The sequence below is a fragment of the Barbus barbus genome, assembly GCF_936440315.1.
Source record: "Barbus barbus genome assembly, chromosome: 26".
Lineage (NCBI taxonomy): Eukaryota > Metazoa > Chordata > Actinopteri > Cypriniformes > Cyprinidae > Barbus > Barbus barbus.
Window position 1 is genome coordinate 27,533,139 of NC_136754.1, and position 16,007 is coordinate 27,549,145.

At 37.2% G+C, this 16,007-nt stretch overlaps 2 protein-coding genes across 2 annotated transcripts in view; both read right to left on the minus strand.

Annotated features, from left to right (window-relative positions):
- The window catches only part of LOC306845908 (histone-lysine N-methyltransferase 2C-like), a 112,985-nt gene extending 101,434 nt beyond the window's left edge, over positions 1 to 11,551 (minus strand). The window contains exons 1-2 of the mRNA XM_079378922.1: positions 10,844 to 11,551; positions 7,615 to 7,797 (exon numbers count right to left, since the gene is read on the minus strand). Of these exons, the coding sequence (XP_079235048.1) occupies positions 7,615 to 7,796 (182 nt within the window). The 5' untranslated portion in view covers position 7,797; positions 10,844 to 11,551. The remainder of the gene's footprint in view (positions 1 to 7,614; positions 7,798 to 10,843) is intronic.
- Positions 1 to 16,007, minus strand: part of LOC306846144 (tyrosine-protein kinase JAK1-like) — an 830,156-nt gene that overhangs the window by 647,473 nt on the left and 166,676 nt on the right. The window lies entirely within an intron of this gene.

Sequence of the window (16,007 nt, forward strand, 5' to 3'; positions counted from 1 at the left end):
GCAGACATAACCGGCTGGACGTGCAGTATCAGTGCACTGGAGCAGTGCATTCTCTTAAAGTGACAGCACTTTCTTAATATTAAACAAACAGCAACAACTAAGAAATAAATCACTGCTCTTGATTGAATCGCTTTTGTAAGTTTAATGAAGATTGATCTTTAATTTAGTCAAATATGCAATGCTGTTTTACATTTGATTACTTTATTAAATTTCTGTACATAAAAACTAATGCTAGACCTACCTAAAAAAAACTGAAAATCACTGTTTATTTTATTTGTATCTTTACTCTATTGTATTTATTTGTGCTGTTGCTTGTAGTTAGACAGATTATTCTTATTTTCTTTATTTTTATTTGACAGTATAGTTTTTCCCTAAACATACCGAACAGTACCGAAACCATGACTCTAAAACCGTGATACAAACCGAACCATGAAAAAGTTGAACCGTTCCACCCCTAGTTGCTTCCCTAAAACATTTACACACCGTTAGCACATATACACACATTCACAGTTCCTCTGTGTGTTTCCAGTAACAGTAAAGCTTCCCTATGAGACGTCAAAATCAAGTACTACTAATGCTACTAATCAAGAAAATACCTCTATGGGAAGGCAGCTCATTTGGCGGCCATCTTGGATATGACCCCGGCAGCTTTTTCCAGCCATGCAAGTAAAGCTGCTATTTATTTAAACGGTAAGACTGAAATCTCAAGTTTTTTAAGTCTATATTTAAATAACAAATTTTACATTAGGAATTCTTACAGTGGTAACCTAAATTGATTAATTTCTTTAGCTTAAATCAGACACCAAAGGGATATTTATAAATTAGATTTTTACTATTTAAATGTCATTTTATTTTGAGGTGATATCTTCAGTGAGTCATAGATTCATTCTATTCATAACTTCCATGAGATTTTGTTTAGTTGTCTAATATATTTTCTTCAGAATTGTGAGAGAACTACAACCTCCTTTAAAAAAAAACAAAAAAGTCTCAATATATCTAGAATTGTGCAGCTCTTTTTTGCACACTTTTTAGCTTTTAATTGATTTTAATGAACTGAGTCCAGTTTTCATGTAGCCTGCTGATTTTTGTTCATGGTATTATGCAGCAATTAAATGTTTTGCAAAAAGCAACAGAATAAATAAGTTTGATATCTATATGTTTGACTTCACTGTTTTAACCACATTGGAATCGAAACTGGGAATCTATAAGAATCGGAACCGATAAAATTCAAACGATACCCAACCCTAGCTAGGAGTTTTGCACTAAATGTTCAACAGATACATGATTCCGGCATCCACCACAAACTAGGTATAAACTGTGACCAGTTAATGGCTTTACTGCACTGACCAATAAAACCCCTCCAGTTCAAACTCATGCGTGTGAAATTAGTTTGACACTTCCTTTCGGTCATGTTGCTTAATTTGTTGTGGTCATAAACTCCAGAGCTCTATAAGTTCTTCACATTTTGTATGATGCTGTCATCTGACCTCAGAATACGTCTTCTGTTTCCTATAGCCCCATCAAAAGGTTTTATGATGTATGATTTGATTCTTATGGATGTTTTTCTTAACCAAATGACACAAGGCTGTAAATCATGGCTTCTAAAGGCCTGTTCACAACAACACGAATGCTCTGGGCATGTGACCAAAAGAACAAATCCTACTGGCTGCCCAGTTTTCTTCGCAGTGTGATGAAAATCCATTCCATAAAAATCCAAATCTCATTCTCAATCCAAACATATTCCCAATCCTATAACATACACATATTGCACAGTCCTATTGTCTGCAACACTAATAAAACAGTCCTGCGACCCATTCTTGGTCACGATCCCCCAACTGAGAACAAACACACATCCATCTGCAGCCAAACATACATTTCTACACATCCGGCCCACAAATGCGCAGTAAAGATCCATGGCTGTCAGAATCCCTCAGGGGGCTCTTCTTGTCTGATCTATGTATCACTTCATCAGGGTGATAATTGTCAGGCATTCAAATTAAAGTCTCACAGTTTGAAGATGGAGGAGGTACAGCAAGCAGAGTTTAAAGGGAAGCCTGCCCCTCTCTGGGGCTGGAGTGAGGAGGGAGTGTGAGGGATGGATGGGTAATTACCAGTGCCACTGGAGAGAGAAATCGCAGTCTGTCCCATGCCAAAAATGACTCCTCCCCGCAAATGACTTCCTATACCAGACAGTTAACAAGGCTGAACGCTGACAAAGGGGCGGAGGGATTTCACCCTAGAGGTTACAGACACACACGGAGCAAAATCTTCAGAACCACAGACCACATGTCTGGGTTTAAGGAGATTAAGGAGTTGAAATTAGCAGTAGAAATTAGTTGACCAATGTTTTATATATATATATATATATATATATATATCCAGTGGTGAAATATATATACATATACACATATGTATATACGCATGTACACACACGTACACCAACATAAATAAAATATAGGATCACCGTGCAGCCCTTAAAAACAAATTAACTGTCATTTTAAATCGTTATCAATTTTTGCCATTATCCTTCAATCCACTGGGTTTTACCCATTTGTTGGCAAGGCATTTTAAATAATTTTAAAAAATAATAAAATTTAGTATGATCCATTTTTTTTACAATGTATTTTAATAAGTACAGGTCACATGCATGTTGTTTAAGTTTTACATAAATATATATGTAACACTGAATGACAATGGAACATTATTTCACTCATTTTATCTTCACAAAAGCATTTAATATGCTTTCTATGTACATAAAATGACTTTTGTAATTTTATTGGATGCATACACATCGTCTAGGCCAAATCAAAACACATAAAATATTAACATACAACCAAATAAATAAAGGCAATAAAATTATAACAACATACTGAAACTTTACTGAACTAAAATAAACATATGCACATGCACAGTTATATGAAATACTTAATCAACATTATCTAAAATTAACCAAAAAGAAAAACACAGAAATTGTGTATTATTCACATTTGTCAAGCTATCGCTAAATGACATATTTTTGTTAATCAACCAAGCAGGAAAACCTATCGGTTTATACTGAAAATCTCAAAAGAGCTGACATAAATTAACTTGAACATTACAAAATAGTAAAAATTGGCATTGCAGAATTACATGCCAGTACATCATCTCTTAACCAATTGAATTGTAACAATAATGTATTTTATTAAAAAAACCAAGGCATATATGGAATATTACTCACATTAAGCCACCAAAATATAAATAGGAAGAACAAAATGACAATGCGTTTACATTTTTATGCCACTGTCTCATCTCATATTTGATGCGGTGTGAGAGACAATGACAATGAGGTATCTGTTTATAACAACATAATAATCAAAATAATCCCATTATCACGAGGACAGACATGTATATTTTTCAAACAAAATGCTACACATAGCTTCACTGTTGAAATATTTATTGGCTGCAATTAGGGCTGCACGATTAATGCTGATCTCGATTCATACACACATGCGATCTCATTTCTAAATGACGGCGATTCACTTCCGTGTATTTCCCTGCATTCAGATCATGCTGCATTCACGCGTTATTGGTCACACTCACACAATAACAAAACACTATTAATTCACCAATCAATCATAAATCTCTATCACTTTTCTCCTCTCCCTCATTGGCCACGTTCCGCTGTCCCTCACGTGACGTATAACAAGGCGGCAGACCTAAACGGAGTCAATAGGCGGTATAGAGTATTATTATACTGAATGTCCTGTGGGGTTTTTTTTTTGGGGGGGGGGGGGGGGGGGGGGGTTGTACTTGAGTGCAATGCATTTTGGTTGAAAAAATGAGAATCGTGTAAGAGAATCGTGATCTCAATTCCCATGGAGAAAAATCGTGATTCACATTTTAGCAAGAATCGTGCAGCCCTAGCTGTAATATGGCCAGCCATTTGCATGAGCCTATATGAGTAAGTAAACAAAGTGTATCACCACTGGAGCCTGAGCTCAATGCGTCTAGTTCAAATGACACTTGTCAGGGGACAAAAGCGTTTGTAAGCTGAGCACCAAAGTAGCCAGTAACATATCCCTTTGTGATTTCCAGAGGAATAACACAAACACATAACACAAACATGCTAATTTTGCACACCCCTGTGCCACACAATGAAGCGAATACTGCCCTGACAGGTCATTAATCTGTCATTCAATGCACTTTAGGATCGATTTGTTTGGTCCAAGTACCTTTAGAGTAAACCGTCAGCTATTCAAATGGGTTGGATGAAGGCACCACAGAAATGAACCGTGTTAACGCCCAAACCCAAGATGACTCTATAGTAGACAGAGGATTAAATATGCATCATGATTCCCAGACAGCCAAACATCAGCTCTGTCTCGATGAGGAAACATGAATATGTCCTACTTATGAATGGTCTTTATGAATGTAAACAAACAAATGGAACAATATTTGAATAGCTTTCCCATTGATCAAACAGTAGAGTGATGTGCTGCTAGCAACACCACAGTCATGGGTTTGATTCCCAAGGAATGCATGAACTGATCAAATCTGCTTTAAACGCACTAATGCAGTGTAAGTTGCTTCAAATAAAAGCATCTGCTAAATGCATTCATTTCAAAATGATATAAATTTAAAGCCAACATTAAAAATGCCATTCGCAACCAATTTACTTCCATACTGGGATTAAGAGAAACAGTATTCAATGAGAAAGAAATGAAGAATATGGCATCATGACAATTCTAATAACTGATTTAAATGACTTTAAATACTAAACCTTAGTCTCATTAAAGAATAACATCATGGCCTGACAGTTATGATGTCATCTGGCCTCCACCTGCAACTGCCAGTCATGTGTCACTACGTAATGCTGATGTTGTTTGTTTTAAAACCCTGTGTTGGCTCTGCACAGCATTAAATATCCCAGGTAAAATAAAAATCGTCATGCAGTACACACATTTGAAGTTTGGTATATTTGTGCGTGCATGTATACACATAGGTACTGGTCTATGTGTTTGCAAAACAAAAAGAGGAGAACATAGTAATGCACGGTCCATTTAGGCGTGCTCGGCACCCAACCCCCAAGACCAGAGACCTATAACTTATCCCCATGATCCCACCATACAGAGAGAGAGACAGAGGGGGGGAAAAAAGAAAAAAAAAACTGTTTTAGAAAGTAGAGCCAATGCAGGATTACAGTATAAAATCTGGAGTGGAGTTTTATGGAATGGATTTTTAAACATGATGCAAACAGACCCAATGGTTTCCTTCAAAAACATGGGACCAAATTCAATCGAACCCTTAGAGATCCACTAAACTGACGACTAAAGCAAGCAACAAAAGGGACTGTAAGACAATAAACTGAAAAATTCCTTTTGGTCGCCAAGGCAAGCAGCACTATTGCTATTATTAACAATTAAGGATTTCAACCAACATAAAATACTGAATATTAAATGTGTGATCTTTCCCGAACTGATACAGACTTGGATGACACCTCAAACCATGTGGCTTGTTGAGGAGAGGAATGCCATTATTTCTCTAAGCACTGGCGGATGATAAGATGGGTGAAAAACCTCCAGACTTGCACTGAATGGAATCTCATACTTGGGTTTGGATCTGTTGTCATGGGCTATAACACTGTGAAGAAACAGCCTCATATTACCTTAGCAACTGCATAGCAACCACACACAACACCCTAGCATCATGGTTAATTTCATAATGACTTCATAATTTTTTTGTTGGAAATTTAAACCAGATTTAATTTTTATTATTTTTTTTATTCTTGTAAACAATAAGAATTTATGACATTCAGGTCACTGAGATATGATTTTCTGTAAAAACACTTTTGAAGCATTATGTTATACGTTGCATATGCAAAATTCAAAGGATAAACCTGAATATACAAATACTTTAATTTAACCATTTGTTTTAATTAATTAATTTTACAAATAATGTAATAATTTTACAAGAATTGTAGCAATATGTAATTTTATGGTGTTCCTTTGTGAAATGTCCCATTTTTTTTTAAAGTGTAGTAATTTCAACTTTTAAGTACAAGAGCATTTTAATAGTTTTAGATGTTTGAAAGGTAAGTAGTAGGTACTCTTAGGCTGTTCTTCTTATGAAGAATATGGATTTTGTGAGATCTATTAATGAAAATCACCTTGCACTAGACCGTTCCTAGTTGCAGACACTGCCATCACACCTTACACACATAGTAAGCCCCTAAACTGGCAGAGGCGCCTGCGCTTTTCACTTCAAATACTCCTATATAATTAATCCCCTCAGGAAAAATGCCAAGTGCCTCCTCTCCATTTAGATGGTTATCCAAGGCAAGAAAGATGCACATACTCTTCTCAAATGCAGATGTGAAACAGAGCAAGTCTGCCAGGATTACCGTTCAATAACTGCTCCTGTACATTCAATGGCTTCTGGTGAGCCTGAAGTCCCTCCCTGGATTATGCTGCCAGTCAGGTAAACTAAGCAGGTGCTTCTTGTTAGAGGAACTCTAATGTGTTGTATGGGTAAATAGCCTAAGGGCTCAGAGGGGTTAATTGCATGCACCGTCATTCAAAACTGCCTGTCAGAGAGACATATCAGAGCCGGTGAGAAGGTCTCCACGTGTCCATGAAGATAAAAACTGGTCAAATGCATGGCTTGTCGCACAGGAGGAAAGCTAGTCATTAGTCCATGAATCAGATTTCTGCATCAAGTCAACACTGGATATGAGTGGTGCATCAAAACTAGAATGTTCTCAGTACAAATCAACAAAGATGGAAAGTGTGCTCACTGCACCATATTTCACTTCCTATTTGCGATGTGCTGCACTGCTAACCCTTCCACGTTATTTTTAGCACGCATCTGAAATATTATTTTATATGCATGCACCATGCAATATTGAAAATTTGGCTAATACTGATTAGTCAATTTTTTTTATAATTAAAAAAACAATACTAAAAACTAAAATTGATTTAAAGGCCACAAGTGAATTTCGGCATCACAACAGTATGATAAAAAAAATACATTAGAATAAAATTAAATGTCAACATTTTTCATTTAAAAGTAACTTGCTCTGCTGCTGAAACAGCTTCATCAGCAATCTCTTGCCTTTCAAACCCTCTCTTCTAACCACCTTGCTTTATTGTGGTACATAACACCAACTATTTCTTAAATTATGGCATGTTGACTTTGACCATTACATCAAGGGCAATTTGTGATGTTTCTGCTCTGACCTACTTATTTAAATAACCTCTAGTTTTTTTAAAGTTTCCTATATACAAGATGTTGGAACAAATAATAAAATTATAAACAAAACTCTTTTGGAATTCAAAAACAACCCACCAATGGACCTCCATTTCAAAATAAAATGGGACACAAAGCCGAACCACAAACTCACAACCAGCTGGTTCGTGGTTGGTGAACATTTTGAGGTGACACGCAGCTTTAATACCATCAACATTGACAGCCTTAAGTTTACTTTGCTTCCAGTGTAGACAGAGTTTGACCAACATGAATTTCAGAAGATCATACTATTCTTCACTTTTAGGACCAATGATCCTCATTTTCTGATGACATTTAGACTTCCAATTTAGATTAATAATGACAGCAATTCAGAAGTTTAATTGAACTTACTTCTTTCTCTGTCTGGGCACAGCTGGAAGCGGTGTTGCTGTGAATAGCGTGTCCTTACGAGGGCGGCCCCGGGGCCGCTTATCTGTGGGGGCCGGACTTCCAGTGGGAGTGGCCCCAGAGCTGCTAGGAGGTGGCGAGGGTCCTTTGTCAGAGGGGTCTAGACTTTTCTCCTCTGATGACATTCTGTGAGAAAAATTATGTACAAGTAATATATTAGAAAACATATAATTGTACGCTACAATGTAGACTGATATCAAAAAATGCTACATTTCCAGGAAAGCTTTCAATACTGCAAGTTTTTCCAGCAGCTTTACGCCTTTAAAACACAGCATTGTCCAACCAGTGAGGTTTTAATTCTGATTTTATTAAACACTGGTAATGCCCGAGGAGAAAATAATCCCTGAGCTTAATACTTAAACAATATTTTAATAAGCTCGTATGATTTGCTCATAATAAGGGGTCCAATGCAAAACTGAACCAATTAGTCAAAGCAAGTGTTAGCACACCTTATTAACTCTAATAAAAACAACCTCACAATGCTGTTTTGTTATTGGTTGCATTAGATATCAGAGCAAAAACAGCCTTAGACTTTGGCTACACATTTTTCTGTCAATTTCAAAGGGAAAAATATATTTTTTTAAAAATCAGAATCATTATCAGTTATCATTATCAATCTATCATTTCTGACTTTTTACATATTAGCACAGCATGAAGTACATGGGCCTCCATGCTCCAATATAGAGTAAATGCAACACAGTTGTAGGTGACAGACCAAGTTTCGGTCGTGTTTTTGTATTCTTTCTGAATGTTGTGCATATTGTTAGTCGCTGCTCTGCCGGATCCCCAGTGCTGACCCTTGCACCTGCTCTGCGTGGTGCTTCTGCCAACCTGTCCACTCAGCTGACAAGGCATACTGCCAACGGGATGCTGTCTTTTCCGGGAACTACGTGGGATCCCTCCCTGGGCTGCTCTCATTGTATCCTGCCTTGAGTAAACAATTAGACCTCACATGGATGAGTCAAGCCTTCAGTGAGGCTGTGTGCATTGCCATTAGTGCGTACGTACACACACATTGTCTGTGGTAGCCATTGAACGACCTCATGAAATGTCTTGGTGAATACATTTTTATTTCGTGTTGATTTCCTACTGAAACAGGAAGCTGAGGGAGGATAAATCGAAGAAACTGTCTCGTAATTTCAAACAGCCAGTAGGCTTTAGTTTACATCACAGCTGAGATGCATGAGTTGCTACATGCTATTGCTAGTAAAAAGGCTTACGACTCTTTATGCTTTTGAATTGCTCTCGCGGTACTTTGATGTCCCACCGATCGGACAGCGCAGGACTGATGCATCTCGAACAAACCTAAAGGTGATATTGGGGCATGTACATAATTATTCTAGAGAGCATTTGATTGGATAAACATTTGTATACACTCTTAAGTGCAGGATGACTCATCAATATTCTCAGTCGTTTTTTCAGATGAAAAAAATGCTGTTTACTTTGTCAACCAAGAATAAATTAAACATGAACTAAAAGTCACCAAAACTCCAATTCTGATTTCATGAGGTCTTCTACTGAAAATAAAATATCAGCATATTGACCAGAAGAATAAAGACAATGGTTTAAAGGTGTATTTTAAAACTGGCATAACACAATCTACTGAGTCCATAGCAATCATCAGCCCATAGTTAACATCTTGCATCCTTGCAAAGGATTTCCAAACCTCTCAAGTCATTAAAATAACAAGTTACATGTAATAAAAGGTTAAAGGTTACAAAAGGATACAGGCCTTTGAATATTTCCCTCTCTTCACTCAATTAAACAGCAGTACAGAATGATGCCACTTCATAATTATTAGTCTTTGGATTCATTTTTCAACACAATTAGCAAATTTTGTATCTCTACATGCAATTTAAAGTTTTCACTTCAGTTTTGACAGACGTAAGGGCATTGTTCATTAACAGATTTTTCTAACTCAACATGATAGCAGCACCAGCTAATGCATTCACATGGGCATTATATTTGTGTTTTAACTGCATTAATGTTTATTTGTGAATATTTGCTGTCTACATTTAATACTGTTGCTATTTTGCACCTGAATTTCCCACTGGGTTCAATAACAAGCTACATAAACTCTATAAAATTTTCTCTAGCAGCATAAAATTTACTTGATGTGAAAATTTACCTAAATGGTTAAATTCAAGTAATAAGTTATTTAATATAATACTCAATTCAGCTTGACTATGTTAACTTATACCAACAATAGTAATTCTAAGGGTAAGCTCAATCAAAGAATGAAAAAAACAGTTTGTACCTGAATTTCCCAATGAGGACCATTAAAGACATATCTATCCATATATGATGTTTGGATCTCCAATGTCTCCATCTATCTACGCAATGATGAAGGAACATTCAACCAGCCTGGTTTACAGGACTTCTTTTGAAGTTAACTAGAGAGCAGGTCAATCAAATGCATGAATACTTCTGAACACTGTCCTTGCAATGCATACCTCCCAAAAAGATGTGGTGGAAATGATTTAATATCACAACACATGCATGAACCAGAAGGACAGCCTTAGTGAAACAACAGAAGCAACACAAAGCAAGAGCTTCTTCACATGAGGGGGGCATGTCCAGCTTTTTGCCTTTGTTCAGTTGTCTCCAGAGCTTTGTGTTTCAGAGCCTTGCGTACGCAGGGTGCCAATAATACCACCATGCCATGAAATACTCCAACGTTTTCCATACTTTTTATAAAACGGAAAAACCAAGAACAAGCCGGCTACTTTGAAGGAGAGAAACGTATTTCAACTCTTTAGGGAGTCCAAAGGCTAAACCAACCTGCACGCCAAGTCTCGCTGCTGTCCAAAGACGCAACATTTAAGATGATAATCGCGTTCAAAGTGATGTCAACTTAGATGGGATGGTGTTAGTGTGGAAATATGACTGTAAATGCGCAAGAAAGGCTATAAGTGGATACAGTAGAGGCCTTGCAGCCCGGCTGATTAACTTGGAAACATTACTCAAGCCTGGAGTCGCCTATCCAAGCGGGAATCATATAACAGGGGACAGTACAGATGCAGGCCGTTTTAAGCATATTTTGACGGTTTTACAGCAAATATGGAGGTTAGCCAGAATATCAGATGCACACTCGGTCGAAATTAAGTGCAGAAAGGCGACAGAAACGAAAAAAACGTTAAGGAGAAACACACGTCGATCGATATTTACTTACCTCTTCGACCCTAGCAATTTTTATTTATTTCCTTCATGACAAGAACAGCCATATCCGTGACATACAGTACTTTTGTTATGTGTTTGTGGCGCTGGGGGGTTGGGGAGGAATACACCACTATTCCTCAGGAAAATAAGCCAGCGTGACAAAGCGATATCTTCTGCGATACTGTACACGTATTCCAGTCAAATCCACTTTTAGATCCGGAAAACCTACAATGTTTAATCCCTAGGCAGAAAGCAGCCGCTTTCCTTCGGTTTGAACGGATCACTTTTCTTTATTCCGCTTCATCCCACATCGCCAAATCCTCGCGGGTTACATCCCTCACCCGAAAACAAGCCATACCGCCCGCTATATGAGCTCCTGCGAGGCGATGACAGGAGCCGAGCCCGGGACACATGCGGGAAAATACAGCCTAAAAGATCCTCAAATGAGGGAAAACCGAAGGCAGATTTCGCTTTCAATCCTGACGATTTCGATCGGCTCGCGGAGCAAGCTGCAATTTCGAGCAATACGTTACTTTATTAACGCCAAACACATCGAGATGATCTCCTTGCCTGGGTATTCACAATTTATACACGCAAAAAAACGGTAATTCGACGCGACTGTAGAACTGGGAATGTAAAACGTTACATTTCGGCATTAGTACAAATATTAAAGTTGTAGCTCTGACTCCATGGTAGCCATATTTGAGTGTAACCGAATCACGTCCTGCGAGCGACACCAAGCTAAATAGTGCCACAACATTAAACACGGCACTCAGAGGAACGACACCCTCTCACACAGAAACGCACGCCGTTGTCCTTCATAATAACACTAGAATCTATTTTTAAATCAAGTATTGGCGGTTTTACAAACGCCAGTGCAAAATAAAAATAATATAAACTGACCCCGCGGAGTGATACGTGGAGCGCTCAGCAGGTGAAGCGGCTGTTTTTTTCACGCACAGAATTTCTGCAAAACGCGGAACGGATTCTTGTATAAGAACCGATCGACCGGCCCTCGGTCTCCATCCAGGCCATGAGGTCATGTGCTCGTGTTCCCAGACTTAGGATGTAATTGGTGGTTTTTAAAAAGAACGTTATGAAAATGTGTTTTACACGATGTATTTCTTTTGAATACCATTCTGGTTGATACTTGGCCTACTACAGATCAATTTAGATATTACAATATAATCACAGTTTCATTATTGGCTCCCACAGATGTGTATCAACTAAAATAGGCTTGTTTCAGTTCTATCTGCTCAAGGCAAGTTGTCACAAGCACTGTTCTGTACAAGTTATCAGCAATGCTTTGCATGTTGGTTTTAAAAATCTAGTTTAATGATGTTCTAATTTTACTCTTGTTTCATATTGTTTTGATTTTTTTCCTGGCTGTTTTACTATTTGCACTTAGCCCAAAAGCTGAAACATTTTCAAATGTTTACATTATTGGTTGGCAATGTTGAAAAGCCAAGACATTAAGGTATGTTGACTTAAAAAATAAATAAACCTATCATGAGAAATACACACTTGAATAAAAGTATGACAACAAGCCGGGTCTCATCTACGTAATTCTAAATCTTAAACATTTTAAATAGGCAAACATTTGATGTTTCCATCACAAAATAGTTTTTATTAGATGTGTGAACGCTGCCCTTTCAACTGCATTTGCAAATTGCTCAATAACTAGTAAACCTGCAGCTTAAACACTGGCTAAGAACAAATTTATATTTCAGGGTATTTGTCCTGCATGATTATGATTTTGGGGAATATTTCAAAACAATAGCTAATGTTTTCTGGCATGAAGAAATCTCAAACTCAGCTCAATTACGGTTATATTACCACAAAAGAGAATTACCAAAAATATTACCCAAAAAGACAATTTCTTCATTTCTTTTCAGATAAGCACATTGTACTGGTTACAAAACAACAGTGTCGGGAAGGTTAATTAATAAAGGTTACAGACTACAAGTTACCCTATTAAAATGTAATAAGTAGGCCTAGTGTAACTATTTCAAGTTCTTTATTAAAGTAATGTAACTGATTACATTTGATTACTTTTCTGAATTTCTAAGGAATGTTATCAACTGTTAATCATTTCAAAACATATTTCAATACAAATATTACTCCATTAATTACTGTCAGCGTTTAAAAATCCTTCATCACTTACATTGAGATTATAATAATTTAATTTTAAAACACAGCCACCACAAAATCATACTTTAGCACCTCTTTCTACTTTGTGATTCTTCTGAGCGTCAATACAGATTTAAAATCATACCAGGAAATACAAGAAATATTCAGATGTGGCCCCCTTTGTAATCATTAACATTTTCATAATTAACTGTAATTTAATTACACATTTCGTCTCAGTAACAGACTACAGTTACATTTGTTTTGTAATTAAATTACGTAACACAGGCCTAATATGTAAATTCATTTAAAAATGTATCCACTATAATGGAGGTTAGCTTACAGACACTTGAAATAAAACAGAAAATATAGGCTATATATCTTATATACAGGGGTGTGTCTAGAGGACAGAGGGGACAAAGTAAGGCACAGCAGCGATACATTCAAGGTTTCTTCAAGAAGAAACCATGCCAAAGACAGGTAGATGCAGTACAGTGCATGCCAGAGCCAATTCACCAGGCAGGGGCAAGTAGGCCAGCAAATTAGCAGCCCTGAACCTGGCAGCACAGGCCAGTGAGGACTACACCAGCAGCCATATATCTGCAGCAACAGAACATGAGCAATTTTTACAAAAAGTTCACTAGACACACTCACACCGTCTGTTTGGACAATGAAAGAAGTTGAGAACAAGTATTGTCTCTTCAGTGGTTTTTATTTATAAAAAGAGAGATGAGTTGTTCAGGCACTTGTGCAGTGCCCTTTTTATGTCATCCCACTTGTGTTGGGGCACATGACTTTTCCCATGGGCCCCCCCTGACTGGATCTTGGCCCCCCCTGTGCCACCCCATTATAAAAAATCCTAGAATCGCCCCTGCTTATATAAGGCAAAGCTGCTTTTTTGCCGTTATTACTAACTTGCTTGGCTAGGAGGCAGTGTGACACTTCGTACCATTTCTTCAGCATGTAATAGAAGATCTTCATACACACACACACTGCCCTGAACTATTCATCTGTTAAGAGAAGTTGTATGTTGTGGACTGGAATGAAGGTTTTAAATTAGTATCTGTCTTTAAAAAAGGGGAAACACTTCTTTAGACAAGTTTAATGCAGAGAAAAGGCATCCAAATACATGCATCTGCTGTAGCCCTATATGTGATTTTCTTAATGTTATTGTGGCACTATGCTTGACTGTATGTCGTTGGTAAAACTAAAGTTAAAAAATTACCAAAACTGTTCGGTTACCATTATTCTTCAAAATATTTTTTTTGTGTTCAACAATAGAAAGTACAGTAAGTCATATATGTTTGGAAAGATATAAGGATAAGTAAGTGATGCCCATTTTAATTGTTGAGTGAACTATAATTTTAACTGCTGGCAGGATTTTAGAAAAGCTGTATTATGAGAACACCAGTAGCCAATAACAACAGCTGTTCGGTTGACATTAACAGCAGCCTATATGAGCTGGAAAGGAAAGCTGTTTCTGAAGCAGAACAAGTTTGTTTAGATGCAAAATTATGAAAAAGTTTTTGTCCTTTTGGAATAATGCAAACTGATGAATTCTCACATAAGGGATGTGTATTAAGTAGGGTGCAGCAGTACACGATTTTAATCTAACTCTGTCAAGATAAAGACAGAGAGCTTTGATCTCAGTTTAAATAACATTATCTTTATTTCTAACCAGTTCTCCATTTGTGTGTAGCAAATCCAATCTATTTATCCCGTTCTAATTTTACACAGACACAGCAGCATTTATTTCATTGGTATATTCTGCAGTGGCCGAAGTTGGTGCAAGACATATGAAAGAACTGTTTTTTTTAAATAGCCAACATACTGTTTGATATCACACACTTTGCCACATGCTAGTTAGAGGGCAGGCGATGTTGGAGGAGAATTCTCATTCTAGAGCATTTTAATTAGACTAACTTTTGTATAAGTGTATGCATGCAACACTTGCCAGTCATCAATATTCTTGGTCCGTTTTTGACCACAAATCTACAAACACACCTTCAGCTGGTCTGTGGACAAAAGAGAGGAAAGAGAAGACAGTCCAACACCCCAGTGAGAGAGACACTGTGACAGGACGCAGTTCAAACAAGATGTTTTAATGCTTTTTGAGGAATATAGAGTCTATGTTTCCTGTGTCAGTGAGATAAGTAAAGCACACTTTTGCATTAATCTACGTCTGTCTGCTGTCTTCATGCATGTTGTACAAACAATTTGCCAAACCTATTGCAGTATAGACTGATATAAATATACATTAAATAATGTAGAGCAAGACACTATGAAATATCATAGATTAAAGTCCGTAAAAGCTGGGAAAAGTTGTAATATATATATATATTATAAGTACTGCAGGTTTTTAAGTTTGTTCTTATGCATAAGACTAGTAAAAGATTACTCTGTCTTGTATCTTCACATTTATGCACAAATGCTACCGTATTCGCGTGCATATGATACGCATCTACCCCACAACCCTAATCCTACATTTTCTAATGGCATATACATGCAAAAGTCCATTTTTGCATATCAATACCACGACTTTTCGTTTTTACTTAGCGTACTATTTATATGTTTTTATCAGGAAATGTGACCAAAAGCTCGTGTTTTCTTCACAGTAGAAATGCTTTGAATTGCTGGTATTCAGATGTTCCCACCCAATGTGAACAGGACCACAGGAACTCATTGTTTCTATTCAGAAGTTTCTAATACCTAAGATTTGCACATTATCCAGATCTGGTGTGAATAGAACTAAGACTTTAGATTTAGTCAACTTTTAGGAGTAGCACACACTATGACAACCTCAAATACAGGCCACAGAAGTTTGATTTCATAGGGTCTTTAACTGTTTAGCAGACCCTTTCCTGATGTCAGAAGTCTAGCTAACTCTATTAGCTAAAGAAGGGTCAATTGAATCTACAGCATCTGATTAAAACACCCAGTCTGTGAGGATGAAGTCAATGCTTATCATCAAACAGCAGGAGGCAGAAGATGCTCTAAAATTGGGGTTTCTGTCCTTAACTTCTCAACCTATATATGAGCAGACATGCCAG